Source organism: Artibeus jamaicensis, unplaced genomic scaffold, assembly GCF_021234435.1.
Source record: "Artibeus jamaicensis isolate MK-2021 breed Jamaican fruit bat unplaced genomic scaffold, CSHL_Jam_final contig_923, whole genome shotgun sequence".
Taxonomy (NCBI): domain Eukaryota; kingdom Metazoa; phylum Chordata; class Mammalia; order Chiroptera; family Phyllostomidae; genus Artibeus; species Artibeus jamaicensis.
The window spans coordinates 6,783,594-6,806,709 of NW_026522014.1; the positions used below are offsets into that span (position 1 = coordinate 6,783,594).

At 43.1% G+C, this 23,116-nt stretch overlaps 1 protein-coding gene across 6 annotated transcripts in view; it reads right to left on the bottom strand.

Annotated features, from left to right (window-relative positions):
• ICA1 (islet cell autoantigen 1) overlaps positions 1–23,116 on the bottom strand; it is a 137,569-nt gene that overhangs the window by 27,579 nt on the left and 86,874 nt on the right. For all 6 annotated transcript variants that reach the window (XM_037158874.2, XM_037158872.2, XM_037158873.2 and 3 more), the window contains exons 7-8: positions 13,415–13,540; positions 12,329–12,427 (exon numbers count right to left, since the gene is read on the bottom strand). In XM_037158874.2, coding sequence (XP_037014769.1) covers positions 12,329–12,427; positions 13,415–13,540 — 225 coding nt within the window. The remainder of the gene's footprint in view (positions 1–12,328; positions 12,428–13,414; positions 13,541–23,116) is intronic.

A 23,116-nucleotide genomic window follows, 5' to 3' on the forward strand; every position in this document is an offset into this window, starting at 1 on the left:
GGAAAGATTTTTTTTACAAGGGCAACTGCATAAAAACTGTACCATGGAGACAAAGCCTTAGAAAGCGGAACATTTCTCTAATACCTGAATGAGGAGTTACACAGAGAGCTCTCTCTTTCTGGCCCTAAATAAAACACAAACCTACAAACACGAAAGAAACATCTCAAGATGCTGATCCTGCTTCTATTTCCTGAGCCATTAAAGCCCTTCCCTGGGGCCTTCACAGCTCTTGTTCTGCCCTCTGTCTCCCCAGCTCACTTTGCTAGTGTGACAACATGCACAGAAACACGCAGCCGAGCCTCCTCTGCCAGCCAGACTGACTGGTGACGCCTGGCTGGAGGGCTGGTTGAAGGTGGACTGAGGCAGAGCCGGGCTGTGACCGATGCTGGCGTCTGCCATGAATGCCGGGCCGACACTGAGCGCCCTCCTCACACCAGCTCTGGCTCACTCCCTGCGCAGGACAACTTTTCTAAAACACCTAGGCCGCTGTGTTACCCTTCTTCTCAAGAACCTAGAGTAGTTTCTTATTTCTTTCCATGCCTAGTCTAAACCTCTGCAGAGTTTCAAAGATCTTCTAACACGCGATCCTATCTTCCTCCCCCAAGTCCCTCCCCCAACCGTCCAAATGGGAGCTTTCCATTCATTTAGGCTTGTCTCCCATGGACTAGTCGGGCCCTTCCTATCTTTGTTCATTCTGCTTCTTAACCCCCCCCAAAAAATTCTCTCTTCTTACTTTTCTGTCCACCCTCAAAATATGTCTTTGCAAAGCCCAGATGAATTACCACTGTTTTCCATAAAGCTCTCTGCAGTAGCATGCCAGGAGAAGGTCCTTCTATCTCCAAACTGCATTCACAGTTTCAGTAATGTTTAATTATTACTCTGTATTATTTTTGTCTCTTAAAAATATTTTTAAATTAGAAAAATAACAGAACTACATGTAGAATGCTGGGAAAATTTAAATGGGAAAAACCACTCATAGTTTCATTCCTCTCAAATAATGAGTTGTTATTTTCATGTATTTCCTTTCTTTTTTCATGCTCGTACTACTTATATACTTGGAATCTGTGTGTGTGTGTACAGATATATAGATATAATATCTATATATATTTTCTAGACAGTAGATGCCCTCTTAACTGATGTAATCTGTGTTGGTATTTCAGAATCAGAAACACTCTCTACACCCTGGTCAGTGTGGCTCAGTTGGTTGGAGCACTGTGCTGTACCTGAAAGGTTGTGGTTGCCTTCCCAGTCAGGTCATGTGCCTAGGTTGTGAGTTTGATCTCCAGTCTGGGCGTGGGCATGGATGACCCCTGGTCCAGATACATATGGGAGGCAATCAGTCAATGCTTCTCTCTAGCATCAAGTGTTTCTTTGCTTTCCTCTCTCTCTAAAAACCATGACACTCCCACCCCCCAACTCTTTGTTATAGTGGAGAATATAGAAAAGATTTTATGTCCCTTAATCACTCAATATTGAATTAAAATATATAGAAATGTACATTTATTCATCATCATTCTAATGTAGAGCCAAGGCTTTCTCACTGAATATGTGGCCCTGATTAAAGAGCTGAAGCATTTTCTTGCACAAACCACATCAAGGAGGCACTGCCATCGTTTGTAATGACTTCCTATTTCTGGGCATTTAGGTGAGTACACTCAGGGCACAAGCAGTTTTTGAGCACCTAGGTACTGTTTTGGATGCTAGGGGTACACCGGTGAATGAGACAAAATTATCAGCTAGTGGTGGGCCTAGGCAGAGAATCAAAATAGGGGGATAGCAAGGGATTGGACTACTTCAGTTACCAGCAATGTCCTCTCTTGGAACTGACATTTCAAATGAGAGCTAAATGACACATAGAAGCCAGCCAAGTGCAGCTCAGGGAAAAGAGGGGGCCCTGAGTGCAGAGGCCTAAAGGTGGGGACAGCGTGACTTGTCCGAGGAACAAAAAGGACACCACTGGGCTGCGGTATAGTGTGCAACTGGACAAGACTTATGGGGCTGGGATAAAGAGGTCAGCAGGGGTCACGCAGGGAGAACATTCCTTTACCGGCATTCATTAATATTTAACATCGTGCCTCATTAGTTCCTTCGTATTCTGGGGCTTGTTCTGTTTCTCTAATGCATGCGAGCCAAATGGAATCCACTACCCTTGGCTGGAGGGGAAGTGCCATAAAGAACAGCACTGGAACAAATGAGGCAATTGGAATATGGACTGTAGTCTAGATGTTTTGTTTTGCTTTAATTATATAGCCCACAGCATCTGGTAAGATCAGGGCGTGTTTTTCAGCTTGAGTTCCAAGGGCTTCAGGACTCACTCACTCTTGGATTCTCCGACACTTGCCCAGGCCTGGTTTGCTCAGCTCTCGCTGCATTTCCTGGTTATCAGTCGGGACCAGGAGGGGCCAGGACCTGTCTGCTCTCGGCAGCCAGGACCTGTCTTGCTGCCAGGGTGCTCGCCTAAGCCCCTGAGATGCCCTGGACAGCTCCACCGTTCTCATCCCCTCCGTCTGCAGCCTGCCCGCCCCTCAGAACCACACTTGAACAGCTCTCAGACAATCCCTTTGTAATGTAAACCACTCCTTCCTCCTTTTCAACCTTTCCGCTGTCGGGCATTAGCAGGGACTCAATTGTCTTCGCCCTGCTACCATAGTCACAGCAAAGTCACTATTGTGCTTCGCCAGCAGAAGGGCTGCAGTTCCAACTGCTACTTTAACTTATTATTAATAATTCCTGTGACAAAAGAGCCTCTTGGCCTATTATGACCGCTGTCTCTTTTACAATCTGGCTGTTGCCACTTAAAAGGGATGCGATGTATGTACTTGTTGATTGATAAATTAATGTACAGAAGGTCAAAGAGCAAAAAGTAGAGTTCTTTAGCTAGAAAATACAAAGGGTCAGGAGAGTAATATGAAAAGGCTATGAAGTCACAAGTAAAAAATTATACTGGGCACATGGGCTTGTTTATTAAACACTAGAATTTTGAACCAAGGGGAATGGTGTGTGCATGCACGCACATGTATCAGCTTTACTGAGACAGCAAGTACCAGAGAACCCACCCATTTGAAGAGTACAATTCAGGGATATTTAGAAGAGTCGCAGAGTTGGTCAACCATCACCACAATCGACTTTAGAGGGGCATCTCTTCATGAAGTAAGGTCAAACTAAGCTACACACTCCTCTGTGCGGCAGGACCCGTCCCCCACCCCCAGCACATGTGGAACTCGTTTCTTACAAAGATGGAACTCGTTTCTTACTCTGAGGAGATAAAGAGGCTTGGAGGAACTCTGACACATCAGAGAGGACAAATCATGTGCACAGGGCACCCACATGGTGGACCACTGCTCTCCCCAAGGCTTGATTAAAAGGCCCAACTAGGGGCCGGGGTGGAGGTGATTCTTTAGATTAAAGTCCAAAACTCAGCTGAAAACACTTAACCCTGCAGCGTCCATGAAAGTCAGAGGTGACAGCTTTCTGTGTGACATGAACACCTGCTCAGGCAAAACGAATCGAAGAGGCCGGGCCGACCGTCCAGATGAGGCAGTCCTCAGATGGAACTGTTTCGTATCACCGGCTGATGGAAGCCACATTCAAATCCATGTGCAGAAATGACACGTGAGCACATTCCGTTTCTAACCCCCCACCCCCACTGGGTCCTTCGTTAAAATTGCTCATGAAGATCACTATTAGCAGCCGCAGAGCATCACACAAAACTGAAAACTTCTCTGCAGAGGAAAGAATGTTTTTAGACTAAGCAACCTGTCTCTGCTCAGCCTGCACTGACATGCTAATAGTTTCCATCAAGACTTAAATGGTTTCAGGAAGCACGCACATGATGTATACGATCGGCGTGACAGAGGAAATGCACAGACTGAGCTTGCTAAGTGTCTTAGAAAGGAAACAGCTTAATATAATAACGGGGCGTACTACTTCCTATATTAGGAAAATAAGAAGTGAGAGCAACAGTCATCTGAACGAAAGCAAAACAACCCAGCAAACAAACTTCACAGACAGAAGGCCAGCAGCCGGCCCTAATATCTGACCTAAATTGAATGTTTGACTCTGACACTTGGATAGCATTTTCTCTAATTTTTAATACGACATTTACTTCTCTTATGCTCCTTCCCATTATTTACACTGCATGCCTATGAAGGTGCCAAATATGGTCCATAAAAGGAAATAAAAGTGCTCAAAATAGTGAGGCATGGTAAAGAGATGCTAGACTCAGCTGGGTGTGTGCGTTTGTGTTTATATAATTGGTAGCACATGAAGGATAAAAAGCAGAGGACATGACGATGTCTATGAGCCACGCAATTCATGGACAAGAAGCATGTACCCTCCCCGCCCATGTCATTATGAAGTTATAAGTTCATGAAGACGCTAAATAAGGAGCACTATTAATCTAGGACCAGAAGGCACTCTCATGTTGTACTATAGAACAGAATGCTAAAGAGTACAACTAGAGAAAAATGAACACAATCACAAATTATATAACCATTTTTGTTTAAATCCTCACCCAAGGATATGGGATATGTTTATTGATTTGAGAGAGAGAGAGAGACATTTTTTTGAGAGAGAAACATCGATAGGTTGCCTCCTGTACACTCATCAGCTGGGTATCAGACATGCAACTTTTGGTGCATGGGAAAATACTCAACACTCTCAACAACTGAGCCACCCAGCCCGCGCTAGAACTTTATTCTTTAAAATAAGAAGGGCACTGGCTGGGTAGCTCATTTGGTTAGAGCATTATCATGATGCCCAAGGTTGTTGGTCCAATCTCCAGTCAGGGCATATACGAGAAGCAACAAGTGAATGCATGAGTGACTGTAGCAACAAATCAATGCCCCTCTCTCTCTTCCTTCTTCTCTCTCTAAAATCAATTAAAAAATGTAAAGATATTCCTTCTACTCAGAAAAAAAGTTACATTATTAAAAAATAAAAATAAAATAAAATAAAAAGAAGGAAAATTGGTACTGGGAGGGAATGATAGTGTCCTGGGAAGACATGGACGTTGGAGATAGATTACGTAGTACTATGACATGGGAAATGGTCTTCCCCCCTTGGGGCCTCGGTTTACCTGTCAGAACAATGGAGCTATCAACAAGAATACCTTTCTTGGGACATTGAGAGCATTGACTGAAATAACGCTTCTGCACAGTACCAAGTTCATGGGTTCAAGGTAAGCATGCAAAATTTGCTTTCTTATCAATGACTTTTAAAAATCTAAAAGGAATTAGATGTCATAAAAATTCCTCCTGTTTAACTACTACATTGCATGAGTTCCACATCTCACAAAACCCAGTGTATTCCTGATTTCTTGACATGAAAATGAACTTAGAGAGGTGAAGTGACTTGCTTAAGGCTATTCAACCACTAACAGATAGAAGCAATATTTGAATCCAGGTCTTTAAAATTCTACAACTGGCTAAGTAAGAGTATTAAATAGCCGAGCCAAGAGCATGTACTGAGCTCCCCTTTCACAGGAAGTGCCAAGGAGATCGAGAGGATTTCATTCCAAATTCTCAGGAAAAGATCATAGGTTCCCAGGTACCTGGTGGATGACATAAAAGATGCTTTTGGCTATAAGCAAACACGTTAAAGTGTTATTTTTAATAGTAAGTTCACAGCTGCAGCTTTTAAAAGTGGCACTTCTGCTTTCTCCTGCTCTCCTGCCTCACGGCCAGAAGTGCCACCTGGAAGAAATGCCACACAGCAGAGTGAGAAAGCCTGAGTTTGCCTGATCCCAGACCTGCCACGGACGGGGAGTGTGGCCTTGGGCCAATTACTAAGCCTTTCTGAGCTTCAGTTTCCTCTTGGAAACATGGAAACAAGAACGGGGACGCCCATCTTCCCAAGGCTATTTTTGAGGCTTAACTAAAATATACGTACTTTGCTCTGGCTGGGTGGCTGGGCTGGTTGGAGAGTCATCCCGTACACCAAAAGGTTGCGGGTTCAATCCCAGGTCAGGGAGAGTATGGGAGTTGACTGATTGATGTTTCTCCCTCACAGAAATGTTTCTCTCCCCCCACCACACCCCACCAGCCTCTCTAAAATCAATAAACAAAATTAAGAAGAATACACTTCCCTTTCTATATGTCAATGCTGAACCTAACAGTATCATTAATTATAACACCCAACCTTGGTATATTAGAGTCATGCATATCATGACAAACTCTCCTAGACATGACTACACCTTGCCCTTAGCAGAGAGCTTGGCATAAAATAACCACCCCACTTAATGATAAGTTTTTCCTTTCCTCTCGATAAAGGGTTAGGGAGTGAGAAGGGGTGGGGCTGGAGAAGAACTCACTGTTGTGAGTAGGGCCTGAGCTACCAGCTGCCCAGAAGAACAGACATCAGTCATCAGAAGGGATGGATGAACTCATGCCCAGCCATACTCTCGCTTGCCCACCTAGATTTCAGTGGTGGTCGTGGTCAACCCCTCTAACCACTTCTTTCCCAGTGACCTGGATGTGTCCCAATTTGCTGCTTGCAATGAGCAGGCCTGGAGCAGCTTGGGTTAAAAGAAAAATCACTCTGCTAAATGCTGTGTAAAGTAATGACACTGAGCGAAAAGTTGAAAGTCTAAAGGGATGTTCTGGATGCTCGCCACGAGTAATTGCCATGTTGGGACTGGCAACGAAAATAGCATTGCACAGATATTTACCCAATTTTCATAAAAACTATTATGGCTTTATTTTCAAAGCAAGTAACTACAGAGCCATGTGGCTTGTCGGTAAATGTTCAAGTGATTAACTGAGAAATGTGGAGGTGGGTGGAAGAAGGCTGTTAGGCATACGAATCTGAGAAAAACAAAATTCAGAAAAAAATGTTTTCTGAATTGTGAAAGCTAAAAGTGTTCTGGTCTCCAGAAGGATGTTCCACATGACAGTGCTGTCTCAGACCCCAGGAGAGAAAGGGGGAACAGTGGCGCAGCTGTTTCGGGGGTTATTTTTTAGCATGCTCAGAGTTAGGTTTTCAAATTCAGCTTTCGCAGAGTTAGAAACCTGGCACAAAGAGCCAGTTGCAGAGGCAAACTGCAGTTTTAGAGTGAGCCCCATTGCTGGGTGGGAGGCGCTCCTTGCTTTCTTGCCGGAGGCCTGCCCCACCCTCTCAGGTCCCCGTGGGAGTCAGATGAGCCCAGACTGGCCTGCAGGGCTTAAGGAAAGGGCTGGGAAGGAGTTGCCAGAGCATCTGCAGGGGTCGGGCAGGACGTGGGTTGGGTTACCTGGGTGAGGTCTGAGAGGCCTGTGTTACTGCCACCCACAGCCTTGCCTGTGAAACTCACTGCAATACCAATCAACCAGGGTGCAAGTGGGGAGTAAGGCAGTAGTGGAAGCTGGGCTACGGGACCTGGCAACCTCAACAAACACTTCGGTATCAATACTGCCAGTGGCTATCTTCTGGGTTCATCACATAGCAATCTTGATGAGTCCATCCCCATCGCCCCCCACATGGGGCTACCAGTGCCACCACCATGGCCATGGCCAATGCCGTTACTGTACCGCCACTACCACCACACAACTGAGAAGTGACAACTACGGCTTTGAAGCCAGGCCTGCTGGTTCCCGAGCCTGTGGTCTTACATACCATGCTTTCTCCTGCACCCAGAGTCACAAACCTGGCTTTCCTTCCAAAACACTGGGATGGGCACATCGCAGGAAGGCACTTTGCTACCAGGCATCTTCAGCAAACACGGCCACTCGGGTCTCTCTAAAAACACAGATGCAGAGGGGCGGGCCTTCTTGTCCAGCAGCTCTCAACGAGCGTGGTCACGTCCACGCCTCCAAAGCGCCCAGGGCTCACTGCTCTATACAGACCTCGAGCTCAACCCATGTGCCAGCCGCCCAGAGAGGACAAAAAGGACACTGATGCAAAGAGAAGTTTAGATTTTCCAGGGAAAAGATGCTTGACTCCTGAGGGCTTTTTCCCCTCCCCTGTGATGCAGGTTCTAGAGCCAGGGGACACGTGTGAGGAAACCACCTCCCAGAAGGATGAGGACTACCTCTAGGGGGCGCTTCCCGAGAGACAGCACTCTGTTTTGTTTTTAAAGTAATGCTTTAAACTCCAAGTCTAAACTATTTTCTCCAAAAATGTGGCAGTGCCTTCAAGACAGGTGAGTGACAGTCCATTCCTATCCCCATAACTTGACAATTTCTGCCACATGAAAGACATTTCCAGATGACTTCGAATCGGTGTAAAATGAACACATTGATGATAACTCATGCAAAATGCATATGCTTAGTAGCATTTTAATGAATCAATACATATTTATTGTTTGAAAATACGAGATTATGGCATTGCTTTCTTTATTGGAAACTGGAAACTACTTAAAAACAGTCCGCTTTAAATATGACTGCTATAATTACTCAGCTAGAATATTTTGTAATATTAAATTTCGATGCTAAATTTTCCATAAAGTTAAAATTCTATAAAAATCTATCATAAATGAAAATGATGAAAGACTAAGCCACTAAAAGCAGAGTCAACAGAATCAGGTCGGGTCTGAATAAAAGCTGCTGTCCCCCCCCCACCCCGACACATGAAAAGACAAAAAAACAAAAAACAAAAACCTTGACCACCAAATATTTACAAAATGTCAAAATAGTGACCTGGATATTCTTCAACTCACTTTTATAATAAAATGATTTTGAAAAAGACCTGTACATATTTTCTAAAGAAAGACTCATTAGCAATAAAACTTGAACGTCCGGGGCATGAGTTAAATCCTTGTAATTCTGCAGCAAAACACTCTCCCCTCCAAACAGGATGCACCAAGCGTTTAACACATTAATTATCATCCTTCATCAAGCATAAAACTAACAGTCGGGAAATACAGCTGCAGTGGCACAATGACCAACACACTCGGAATACACCCCGCAGCAAAGAAAACAAGTGGGTTGCTTTTCATTAACAGAGCCTGGCAAACCTCTCCAAAGACAATGTTTTCCTTCCAGCCAGAGCCCCAAAAGGCATTTAAGGGGTGATTTACTTAGGTGAATCTGGAGAACAAATAAATCGTAAGTCTCTATTTAAATTTCAAAAGTATTCATTATCAATATATAGTGCCATTCAGAAGAAAATTATATGCATTCGATGACTTGATCAAATCTAAGTCTAAGGGATTTTTTAAATCCATCCCTTATATTTAGAGGGTTGGTAAGTCAGGTAATATCCTCAGGCTTGACAGTGATACAGAAGGTTCTGATGGTTTTCATTTTCTCATTTCACAGTGGATGGCAGAATATGCAACACGCCTCCATCTATGCAATGACGGCTGTGCAATAACAGAATTCTATTATTCAGGTGTGAATCCATATAAAAAATAATTAGCTATTAGCTTGAGGTTCTAGATGAATGGCATTCAAGAGACATAATAAAGGCTGAGTTTATTTGGTTGACTTCTGGATACTTAACATTCTCGATATTACTATAATCATATTACACCTTAACAGATGTATCACTCCTACTGAGTTTGTATTCAAATCAAACCATAAACTGGTACTTAAACCATAATTTAAGAAAGGCTCTGGGGATGAAAAAGGCAATAAAGAGTCATCTGCCCAAAATATTTGCAATTATATCCTGAACCATTGCCATTGAACTTTCCCTAAGTCTTCTGCCCAGAAATCCTCTGACATAACAGCTGGATCCATCAGTTGGATCCTCTCTTCAGGACTAAATACCAGGGCAGAAATTAAGGGGCCGTGTTCCCTTCAGCACAGGAGGCCAGGGGTACACAGAAGGACCCTTCCATTCTTGTGGCACAAATCCGACTTCATGTTGTACTTCACATGCAATTACCGTATTTTTCAGACTTTAAGATGCAACCCCCCTTCGCCCCTGCAATTTGGGAGGAATAATGGTTGTTAATGCTGCTGTTGAGTTCTACTTATATTTACATTGGTGAAATATTATGTTATTTATGTTATTAAATATTTTACACTTTGAAAAATTTTCCCTATTTTCCTCCTCTAAAACCTAGGTCCATCTTATGGTCCAAAAAATATGGTAGCTCAAACCTGAGCTTCTTTCAAACCATACTTGGGGTAGGCATCGCTTCTTCCTCCTGGCTGATAGTGGTACATCAATTGTCTTTCAAAAGACAACCTCTGAAGTTGCATGTAGTATAAAACAAAATCTTACACACATTCATGCCCTGAAAACAACTTTCTGCTTTATCAAAGAATGAGTCATGGGATTCTGCTCAGGTCTGTGTAAAAACCATAAACAGTGTGAGCTGTACTAATTTTAATCAATCTGAAGATATCCATAAAATCTATCTGATCTGGTGTGTCATTTAAGGCAATGGTTTCCTTGATTTTCTGTCTAGATCTCTCCATTGATGTCAATGCAGAGTTAACATCCCCTGCTATGGCTCTATCATGGTCTATCTTTCCCTTTATGTCTGTGAAGATTTGCATTATATATTTAGGTGCCCCTGTGTTGGTTGCATAATGTTTACAAGGGTTATATCCTCTTGTTGGATTGTTCCCTTTATCATTATGTAGTGTCCTTCTTTGCCTCTTGTTACAGTCTTTGTTTCAAAGTCATGTTGCTGCATACAGGAATTGCTGACCAGTTTATTTTTTTCATTTCCATTTATATAAAATATCTTTTTCCATCTCTTTGTTTTTAGTACGTGTGTCTTTTGTAGACAGCATATGTAAGGGTCTTTTTTAAAAAATTCTCACCTGAGGATATGTTTATTGATTTTAGAGAGAGAGGGAAGGAAAAGGGAGGGAGAGAGAGAGGGAGGGAGAGAAAGAAACATCGGCTGGATTGGTTGTCCCCTGTATGCACCCCAACTGGGTACCAAACCTGCAATCTAGGCACGTGCCCTGACTACAGATCAAACTGCAATGTGTTTTGTTACAGGGTACAATGAGACTCCAACCAACGGGGCCACCCAGCCAGGGCAAGGTCTTGTTCTCCTATTCAGCTATCCCATGCCTTTTGATGGAAGCATTTAAGCCATTTACATGTAAAGTGATTATTGATAGGTAAGAAGGCATTGCCATTTTATTCTTTATAACTATGTTCCTCTTTTTTTTTCTTTTCCACTTTTAATCAATGGCCTTGGTTGGGATAGTTCCTTCCCCCTGATTTACTGAAAGCAGCAGTAAATCAGGGGGAAGGATTGCAGTCCTTACCAACAGCAGCCACACTGCCCGCGCGATGAAGAAGGCTGTGGGTTCCCTGCGTGCAGGACAGTTGGCTGGAGGAAGGAGGATTCGTGAGAAACGAATCTCTCCCCTCGAGTGCTCATAGTCCCGCCAACAAAACAGGGAAAGACGCATTCTGACTCCATTCATGCAGCCTGTCAGGAAGCAAACGAGCGGCTGACAGGGATCATGAAGAACACACCCCATGGCCAGGTGTCCGGCAGGTACATCACAAGGTGACTGGACTGCCTTGGGTTCCTCTTGGGACCTTCCTTGAAAGGGCCAGGCTTTCACTCTCCCTTCAAAGGGTTTCTGTCTTAGTATTTTTGTGGATGCAGTGACATCAAAAACATCTCAAAATCAAAGAGGCGCTTAATGACAACAAAAAATAGCTTTTTAATGTTTGTTAAGCAAGATGGTAAGACACAAATTGCCTGAAAAATTAGAGAGAGAGTAATTTCAAGGTGAACTTGAATGGCTCTTTCCTGGTGTTTTTGTTTTAAGGATATGACCTGGCAACTAAGTGTTCACTCCCCATTCTTAAAATCCTTTTGGAACCCAAATCACTTCCTTGTCTTGACAGGCACTCACCCTCAGCAGCCACCAGAGAGCAAAGCACTTCCACCTTCAGCTGCAATCCCCAGGAATTAGACATTGTGCATGTACCTCTTTTAAGCTGAGAAATAATTGAGTTTAATGTTGCTGTTGCAATTAGAGAATATTACTCTAAAGTCTTATGGAAAAATCCAATTCTACATTGGATGGTGCTCATAGAATAAAATGTTTTTTTGCCAGAAGGGAAGAAAAAAAACACCTTCTCCAGCGAGCCTATTTGAATTCAATAATTAAAAAGTAATGGAATGTTCTGGACTTGTCCAGTCTCTTCTTCAGCAACATCAAACTAGCTTTCTGAAGGAGCAGGACAGGCTGGGGTTCACCACAGTTCATCTCCTGGGGACATGCACCCCAAGGTGCAGCTCGTGTGTTTGGGTTATTGTGGCTTCGAATGTTGGTGCTATAAAGAGGACACCACTGAGGGCCGTAGTTCCCACTTTGGTGTTTGGGGTCTATCAGAATTATGCTGCTTGCCACAATGGACACGGTGACAGAAGCAAAACTTTTCTTTTCATAAGATTTTCTAATGGCCTCTCAAGCTTTCATACCTTTAATGTAGTGAATTCATAGGGCTGGTAGCCTTTGAAGCTCTCATGGATGGCTGCCATGGTGTGAGAAGTTTTCTCCCAAAAATGAAGCAGCGTGGTCTGTAAAGAAAGACAGCACAGCCATCAATGTTCTGAATGCCCTGCTCTGGTCATGGGCCCCAGAGAAGTGTGCCGGACTGTGGCCATCGAGGTCCTCCAGAGGGACGCCAGCCCATCTCGGCAGACTCGTTTCCCACTATGCCCCTCCTTACACCCTGTATTTCAGCCAAAGTAAATGTCCCCCTGTGCCCCCAAACACATCCTCCACCTGCTCACGTCCTCAACCACCTGGGGCCTTCTCCTCTTCATTCTCTCTGCACTTACCCCGGATCCCACCTCCTGAGCCCAGGGCTAATCATTAACAGTATACTTTTGTGATCCCTCAACTGATTCTATGTCCCCCCTCTTCAAACCCTCGTCAGATTCAGTGGAACCTATTTTTCCTGGCACACCCTGGTCTGTCCTTGGGGTACAGAAAATACACTCGGACCTCACTGTCTCTGACTTCCTTCCTGAACCTTCAGTTCTCTGGGGACAGGGAATCTGGTCTTGTTAATGTTTATAGATTTGGCCTCCCACTCTTGGTCAGTGCTCAAGGTACTTTGATGGATACAAAGTGCTAACCAGCAGTTAGTAGGGGACAAAACCAAGTTCATTGAATGAAGATGGACTGATGGGTAAGTGACTCTGCCATGGGAGGTATAGGCATTGATGCTGAATCCCAAGGAGGCTTTCTGAAGGGCATGGCACAGTCCGAAACGTCACACAGAGTGGGGTTTGGAAAGGCACACGTGGAGGGAACAAGGTGCTCAGGCCAAAAGCACCCCCCAAGCCCAGGTGGAGTGAGGAGGGGGCGGATTACAGTGCCATGAACAGGGAATGGCTAGTAATACTTGGCTTGATTAAATTGCAGTCTGCTGGAGGGCAGAGATGTAGGAAGCGAATTACAAGAAAGGCCCAAGCCATACTTTGAGCTTGAACACCATTTTTCTGTTATTTAAACCTCTTAACATTCTTGGTTCATTGCAACAAACATCACTTTGTTACCTGGTATGTTGCGAGCATATGAGACAAGAGATTGCATCTGCTTGCTCCAAGAAGATCCACTTTTTGACACACGTCCATCTTCAATTTGTCAAAGCTCTTTTTGGCAAGGCGCACTTGTGCTTGTACCTATGAAAGTAAAAGGAACCATTTTGAACCAATCAAACTCTTCAGTAGTTAAAATCTGCTGGTGGGAAAAGAGCAATAGTGGGTTTATGTTCTTCACATAAGAAAACACCTTTGAAAATTCCAGGTAGGTCAAGAAGACCCCAAAACATCCATTCTTTACCTCCAGAGAACCTCAATGACAGTACTGCCTATCATAGTTACATAGTGAACTTACCATCCTAATTGTACTTTTCTCAGACAAATATTACAATTCTTCTCCTCTCCAGCTATTCACAAACGGACCACGCTGGGGAGAAGTCTGGAAACACACAGGGTGGCCAGGGAGGAGTCTTCCCTCCTGTACTCCTACAGTTCTTTGAAGCTGGCTTTCCTGAATGTTAACGTCTTACATGACATGCTACATTTGTTAAACATGAGAAATGAATAGTGATACAATCCTATTAACAGCAGATGTCATTTGGGTTTTACCACCTTTTATCCTTTACTGTTCCAAGACTCAGCCTAGGATCCCACAACAGGGAATTGTGACACAGCCTGAAAATGACCTCCACTGATAAACTTCCAAGTTTTAAAATTGAGTGTGTGCATGGCGATCCTCCACCCACCCCCGGAGCCATGCAGTAATTCTGGGATGGAGGGAAGGTCAGGAGAAGATTCAGGAATTCTATACATTGTTTCATAATGAAATAGAAGGTTTTAAAATTTAATACAGCTACATTAAAAACGGTTGCATCCAAATTTCCCTTTGCTTCCATCGGAGGCATCACCATAGCAGATTTCACTCAGGGGAAGCCAGCCAGATACTCCTTGTTCTCAGACAGTTCATGCAGTGGTAGTTACCAGGCAGGGAACTGTGAGTTGGAAGTAATAATGGCTCTTTGATCACGGGACAGACACTGGGGGCAAGGACAATGTCTACCTTGATCACCATTATATGCTTAGCATCTAGCAACCGGGTACCAAGCAGCTGCTGAATACATATTTGGTGACTGAATAAAGATATTTTTCAGGCCATTTCAAAAGGTAAATCGCCCGAGTACCATTTTAAAGCATCACCTTCAAAGTAGTTTTAGAAGGGATGATTTTCTTTTCTAATAAAGATAAGCATAAAGATTATTTCATATAAAATACATTAATTTTTACCACTAATAATACTAATCTATATTCACAGCTTATAAAATTATGACATAATCATACTAGCCATTTAACAATGGAAACAACTGGACAATCGATATCATTCACCAGAGACACAAATGAACAGTTAAGACAAGTCACTCACCACCTACCAGCACTTATTCTCTCCCAGCCTCTGTAATTGCCCCTTTCACTCCTGGGGGTGAGAGGCTTCATCTGGGAAAGCAACAAACAGGCGGGGCTCCCTGCCAGAGCAGCCTGCCTGGTTCCTAAGCCATGCTTCCTACCTCCTCAGCAACTTACAGTAGCAGCTGAAAAATCAAGAGGCTCAAAATGATGGTTCTAGCCAGAGACACAAGTATTCCCTGTATATTCTATGGAGTTAAGAAATAACAGTGCACACATTTACTACCATGTGGACAGAATTAGACCCTAAGGGAACAGGGTCCCGTGTCTCTCTCTGCGTAAAACATTTCCTAACAATGTCTCTGTATTCTTCTTCTATGGAGCTGGGAAAACCGGAGAATGGAAGCCTCTCAAACTGCCCACACCTTGGGCTGACATCAGTCCCCAAGCCAATCCTTCCTCACTGGATCATGAAAAGAATTTAGAACCAGTTCAATATCAGTGGTTTGTCTGCCCTCCTGTGTGAGAAATAAGGAGACAGAGAAAAGAAAACCCGTGTTCCAGAGGGGAGAGGTCCGAGAGGGGAGGGAAGGGTGTGTCAGCAGCTGAGACCCTCTGTGGGTGCCCCAGTGGCTCCCCGGCGGCACCGGCCAGGAACCCCTCCTCCTCAACCGGGACCCCAGAGGCATCTGTCCTCACCCTTTTCTGCGGGGGCAGGGAGAGGGTGGGATTAATATGGGTGTGAGCATTCATGCATTCATTCATTCAACACACATAGTGAGCACTTATTATGTGCCAAAACCAGTGATGGGCACTGGGGTGTCTGTAAAGGAATAAGACACAGAGCAGCTGGTCAAGAAATACTTATCTTTTTAGTATTTCTTTAGTATAAAAGACCCCCTAATCTTTTAGAGAAGACAGACAAGTTAGCAACTACATTATAATACAACGGGAAAAGGATAACAGGACCCAGACTGAAGAACACGGGTAGCGCAGACAAGGGAATGATGAATGCTGGGGTGAGGGGTGGGGTAGGGGGTTGGGTTGATGGCTTTAAAGCCCCCAAGACTGGCTTCCCAGGAGCCTACCTTCTGCCCTGTAGCATTGTACTCTTTTCCCACTCTGCCTCTGGGCTTGGTGTGTGACTTCCTTTGGCCAATGGGATGCTAACAAATGTGATAAAACTGGAAGCTTGAAAAAAAATGCCAGTATGCTTCCACTTCCTCTCTTGCTTTGAGATGGCCGAGGTGGTGTGCCCAGGCCAACTTGAGAACATGCCGGGGCTGGCCAACTGTGGCCACAGCTGGACGCAGACTCAGGAGTGAGCCGGCAGAGATCAGAATGGTCCTGATTACCTGTGGACTTGTGAGCAAGAAGAAATTTGTGTTGTTGTAAGCCACTGAGAGTTATGGTTGCTTATTTCACAGCATTATTGCAGCCATCAATGATAGCTAGAGATGGTAGGTCGGTGGGCAGTAAAGGATTCCGAGATGCGGGAATATCTGAGACGGGTTTTAAGGCGTGACATAGTACATGCAAGGTATCTGCAAGACTGGCCTGATTAGGGGGAGGTTCTAGATTTTCAAATTAAATGCAAATTAATATTTTTGCAAGGATGTGACTTAAGCTTTTTCTTTTACATTTATATAATCGGTTACGCACAGATACTCTTTTATCCTAGGAGAGAACTTGCTTCACTTGCTTATAACACAAAGCTCATGAATTAATATGCTTTGAAATGTGCCCTAATTTAATTTTGTTTGAATTTCTGTAAAGTAATTTTAGAAACCCAGAAGAAGACTTCAACACTTGACCCAGGGAGTCCCGAAAGGCCATATGCTTGGTGTGTCAACAATGATTATTAAAATACTTAATGCACTGCTGAGTTTCCAAATGCTGAGCCCTTTCTCTGCCAAACGAGGAGGATGTTACACTGCTGGGCATTTTGAATCTGGTCAAGTTCATTTACTATTTTGTGCTGCATGTCTGCTCTCTAAAACGCATTTCCAGTCTGCAGCCTGAGGACAAAACGCCAAGGACACAGGCGGGCAGAGTCTAATTTCATATGCCTCCAGATGCACTTAAGTGAAAAATGTTTTGATTATTATTCCTTTCAATCCCAGATAAATTACATTCAATTACATAAACATCTTGAGGAGCCCCTCTGTTTTTCAAGATCCTTTAAAAAGTCTTCAGTCAAATAAATGTCCCCTTTGTTTATTTCTTAATTTTGTTTCTGTGGCTCCACCTTTCTCCTCTTATTCTCCCAGCTCCAGGAAATGACCGGGCATATCAGGCCCTCTTTCTGACCCTGCCTCCCCCAGGCTGCAGAAATGCAGTTCACCAGAGAAAGGAGCAATGTCTCAACTGCCAAAACGACAGGGCACTTCTCTGTACTTATTCCTCCTAACCTGAAATTCTACCTCTTAGCCCCAACTTGAACTACATTATGGCGAAGCCAAAGCTATTCATCCTCTTAGTTCACTCTGGCATCGCCCATCCAGTGGGAAAGGTCTTCATGTTACCCCACAACCAATCACTTTGAGGGCAGTTTTGTATTTTTTAAATAAGTGTTTTCTTTCCTTTAAAAACAAAATAAGGAAAAACTGCAATCCTATGTTTACATTGCCTTCCAGGAAAAGGCTCTGCCTCTCTGCCTCCAACCATTCATTCAGCAAATATTTACTGAGTATTTTCTACATGCTGGCAGCAATGGAGGTGGTCTCCATCCTCACAGAACTGAAAGTCCAGTAGGTGTTTTCACATCAGTGAGGCAATAATGACAAACCGAGTGAGATGCTTGGAAAGAAAGCCACACAGACCCACAGTGATACACCACAGAATCTGAAAGGACAGTCTCCAAAGAAGCAACACATAAGCTCCATTCTAAAGGACTGAACACGATTAACTGTGCAAGAAGGGAGAGGAGCATGTGCAAAGGCCGTAGGGCGGAGGGCAAGAAGGCAGGTCCCAGAAGGCCAGTGTAGCTGGGTTGCCGAGAGAAAGCGTAAGCATTGTCTGAGACGGGGTGAGGGAGGTGGGTTGGGGCACATTCTGGAGCAGGGACCTTGTAGGCATGCTCAAGATTTTAGTCTTTTATCCTAGAAGCAGTGGAAAAACACCAGAGGCCTTTAAGCCTGGAAGAGATAAAATCTTATTTTTCAGTTTGAGATGATCACTCACTGCAGTGTGGGGATGGTTTGGAGTTGAGAGATGAGAGTAGGTGAGGACAGAGCTAGAGTTCAGGGGCAAGGTGATGGGAGCTTCAGATGTGAATAGTGGTGCTGGGTATGAAAAAGTGCTCTGGTTCCTATGTATCTAACCACCTCGAGCTCAATGTCATTGTCTAAATTGCCTTTTTCACCAGATGATTCTCATGGACACCTGAGACCACACCAGAATCCTTAATTTATTTCCCAAACAGCTCTCAATACCCCTTCCTCACTAACTTAACTTGTTCACCCCTAATTTCCTCTGAGACAACATCCTGCGTCCAGAGAATACATTTAAGATCACAGCATATACCAATGACTTGTTTTGGCTTAGTAAGGTGCTGCAAGACAAAGGCTACCCTGTCTGAAATCATTGGGAAAACAGAAGGTTAAATATTTGGCTACATTAAAAGATCTCTTTTTGGAGGTCAATGAACCAAGGAAGGCCTGTCGAGGTTCAGCTAACCGAACACCTTGCTGAGTCGCTGTACTGTACTTCATCTATGATATTTATCCATCAGTAGCAGGAGCAATTTTAACACTGTGTTATGCACAGAAGTGTGTGTGTGTAAGTGACTATATGTGCACCATGCATGCATGTGGGCAATGAACTACAGAGTCAGGGACTATCCATTTTTTTGATGTTCCTTCTCTTTATTCTAATAATGTGGTATAAGCGAGGGCTGGCGCCCTCTTTCACAAGCCGCATTTCCACTCCCATAGTAGACATGTACCACTTCTTCTTTATCCGATCATGTGTTGAAGGACACTTTGGTTGTTTCCATGTTTTGGCCACTATGGATAATGCTGCAGTGAACATGGGGGTTCATTTATCTTTACAAATAAGTGTTTTCTAGGGTTTTTTTTTTTTTGGTAGATACTCAGAAGAAAGATTGCTGGGTCATATGGTAACACTATTCTTAGTTTTCTGAGGAACCTCCATACTGTTTTCCATATTGCAGATGTTCCCTTCCACTCCTCCTAGTTTGCTGCGAGTTTTTATCAGGAGTAGATATTGGATTTTATCAAATCCCTTTTCTGGATCTGCTGAGATGATCATATGATTTGTTTTTGGTCTACTCACATAGAAAATTACACTGACTGACTTTAAAGTGACCTCCATTCCTTTGGTAACCATGTTTAGTAAAAATTATATTTATGTCTGGCAGTAGTTTTTATTCTGAAGTCTATTTTATCTAATATTAATATAACCTCTTCAGATTTCTATTGATTGAGTTTTCAAACTATATATTAATCTATCCTTTTATTCTTACTTGTCCTTGTAGTTATATTTAAAATGAGTCCTAAGACTAGACCCAGCTTGGTCTTGCTTTTTTTTTTTTTTTAAATCCCATCTCTAACTTGCTTTTTTCTATATTTTTTTCTATAAAGAACAATATGGAACTTACAAAATTTTATCAATGAGGAAATGAGGGTTATTCTGATATTAAAATAAATCCATTCTGCTTCAGAGTAATCTCAATAATTTTCTAAGTTCTTTACAAACCATCTATGTAGTAATCAGTTCTAGATTTGATTAAGAATTAAAGCATAATTTACTATATTAAATTTCTAAGGTTTTAAAATTCTCTTTTAAAAATAGAACATCATTTCTTTGTTTTTCTATCATCTCTGATTTCTCAGTTTACTGGAAGTATTTCTGTGCTTGGATACAAGAGCTCTTTCTGAGACATAATCCATCTAAGTCCAGTGATGAAGCGTATTTAAATACAACTAATACACAGTAGCCCCTTTCATATATTGAGCTTCAAGTGTTTCTTAAGAGTTTCTTTCTACCCTTTCCAGTTCTAGTAACACTTCCCTTAAAGATGAAAGTACAATAGAAGCTTAGTTCTGTTTTTTTTTGCTTTCATTATTAAGGTTAAATAACCCAAAAATATATTATCTGGCTCTGTTCACAGTAAAGGTCTAAAAATAATGACTAGCTCAGAAGCAATATGCACCCCATCACCCGATCATGGCCTCTAACTACCATTTCTCTCTTAAAGGAGCCATATTGTCTTGTCAAAATGGTTGACTCCACGGTTGGGGCAGGAAATATATCAGATGGTTCTGAAATATTTTGTTGTGCAAGAAAGCAAGGAGGACCACTACCTGAGTCGTGTCTAAAGGACTTAGGAGTAAACCTGAAAGGCCCCACTAGTCAAAGGTGAGACGATTTGAGCATCAGTAAAGTAATATCATCAACAATAAAAATACATCAAACATATTCAAATCTATGAGTTTATACTGATACATAAAAACAAGAAAATGAACAAGTTAATAAAACTGAACAACCTTGTTGGGCGCTTGTAGAGAATGCCAATGAACCAACTGACTGTTTTGACAAAGAACCAAACACTGATCCTGTCTTTTCTATCAAACTATATTCTATTTCAGGATAATCTGATAATTGATGAAGGAAAGTTACTCATTACTGAACCATTCAAATGTATTAATTAATAAAGAATACATAACATATTAAACTATCTATTCCCGTCTGTCTTCACACTCATAACAGCTTTGTAGTCAGCATGCTACATAAACCTCCGTCATTCCAAGTTTTAGCTATTCTGAAACCATTCTCACTTCTCACATTCCTTCTTTCTTCCCAAGAAATAGTACTGAGCACCAACAGTTTTAGATGCTGAGAACAGCAGGAAATAAAGTCAAGTCTCTGCTTTCAGGATGGTTGCACTCTATTGGGTGAAACTGGACAATAAACAACAAAAGTAAATATATGGTTTATTGGATGATGAAAATAAAGCAGTGTAGGAAAGACATAAGTGCAGGATGGGGAGGGATGGCAGAGGCTTCTGTTTTCAATGGAACGGTCTGGTAAAAACTTCCTGAGAAGACTGGTTTTGGAGCAGAAGCCTGGGGGACGTGAAAAAGCAAATGATGTAGATACTGGGGGACGATCACCTTCGTAGGGGAAAGAGTGACGAGTGCAAATGCCCAGAGGGCACAGTGTTCTTGGCCTGTGAAGAAACTGGGGTCATTCTCTTTGGTTCTCTGCTCCTTTTCCCACCTGTTTTACATGCCTTACTGCAATGTAAGTTTATGAACAAGTTGATAAAATGGTGCTCTTCACCCAACTCAATGGGTGATTTAAAAATCTCTGTATTTTGAAAGTCAATATCAATTGTTTTAAGTTTCTATAGAAAACTCATTTATATCTATGTTGTCCTTCGTGCTTTTGTTGTAATGGTTGTAGTCAATGGGTACTGAGTCATATTTAAATGTGCTTATCAAGTTTTGCACATCCCTATCCCGCCCCTACATTGCCATTTGGGATTATCCCCTAAAATGCCAAGAAAAGATAAAAGAGACAATTTTCACTCTACCGTGAAGGAAAAAACACTTTCCCCCTCTGCGGCATCATTCTAGCAACGTTCTTCAAAAATTCACATCTAAATACTGGGCGAGAGGAACTGAAGAGACATTAGAACCAGGCCAGGGAGAGAGATTCCACCGATACAAACAAGTGGGGGGCCAGGTGGTTGAAGTGCATTGGAGAAAGCGCTCCCACAGTCTGAGACAAAGGGAGAAGGGATTGGGAAGAAATCCACTCATGTTTAATATTACAGCTATGGTAGTTAGTAATTCATTCTTTTCCCAAAACAAAGATGCCATTGTCTTTTTACTTCATTTCCTCCTAAACAAGCATTTTGAACTTGAACGATTCAGTGATAAGAAATAAGCAGTGATTCTAAGGCTTTTCAGCTATATCGCTGCTGAATGTAGAGATAAAATCAAATCGTTCAGGTAGCATTCCCTTTACACCAATGAAAACTGCTTATTCAAGACGAGGACATTGAACCTGCCTGCGTACTCAGAACGAGGCACCTGTGTCGCCGACATAATCTTAACCAGTTCAAATGAACATCGTGCAACCTTTATTCAGATCCTAATGAAAAAAAATCCAAATTTCTCCCTTTCTCTTTAGGACCTCACGTCTATAACATGTTTTCCGGTCCTGAGTGTAAAAGCCACCTAGAATAGGGGAGCTCCTGGGTACTGCTCTGGGAATGTGTAAAATACTGTGCTGGATGAAAACCTTAACCAAATAAGTATCTCAACGCTGATGCAGGAGAAGTACGGCCCACACATACCACAGACCACTCTCTTTTGAGTTTCCAGAAAAGAGAATTTTCACTCTCCTTTGTTTATTTCACTGAGCTGTGTGTTCCAAGTCAGGTGAGGAGAGGAAGAGGGGTGACCAGTTCAGGACGGCAATGTTTCACCACTGTTCCACTTCCACAGAAGAAAAGACTCAGGTACAAAATGATCTGCTTAAGCAGTTAAGTAGAAACCCCAGGATCTGACCCAGGGTTGGATGTTGTCTCCTCTTGTCCGAAATATAAACCCGCACCCAGAGCCTGCCTACCTGTGGCCCCCCCACCTCCTCTCCCACGTCACCTGCTGGTTCCACGTGTTCTGGGCACACCGAGTTGCCATTCTCCAGCTGCACCACACCAAACCCACCTCCACATTTCTGCACGTTTCCTCTGCCTGGAAAGCCCTCCCCTCGCTGTCCAGATGGTAACTCTTACTCACCTTTCAAGTTGCCACTCAAAGGTTTTCTCTTCTGAGAACCTTTTTCTGTGATGCTCCTCAGCTGAGTTAGCAACTCTTCCTCTCTGCAGTCAATGCACTTGGCAAACACCTTTCTGATGCAAAACCACGGTAAGTGCTACCCGCTCCCGTATGCCCACCTTCCCTCTGATAAGCTGCATGAAGGTGGAAGTTCACTGTTCAATTTCACAGGGCTAAGGCTCCAGGCCTGTAGCCAGCAGGTATGCAGAACATTGAATGAATAAAGTGAGAAGAGCAGAAGAACAAACTCTTAGGCCTTACTTTCTCACTATGTAGCACTGCTCTTTTTAATTTTTTTAAATCCTCACTGGAGGACATTTACTGGTTGCTTTTGGGAAAGAAAAGGAGAGAGAAAGAGAGGGAAACATCGATGCCAGAGAGAAGCATCGATTGGTTGCCTCCTGTACATGCCTGTCCCAGAAGCCTGTACTGGGGACCAAGCCCACAACCCAGGTATGTGCCTGACAGGGAATCAAACCTGCGACCCTTTAGTGCAGGGTTACAC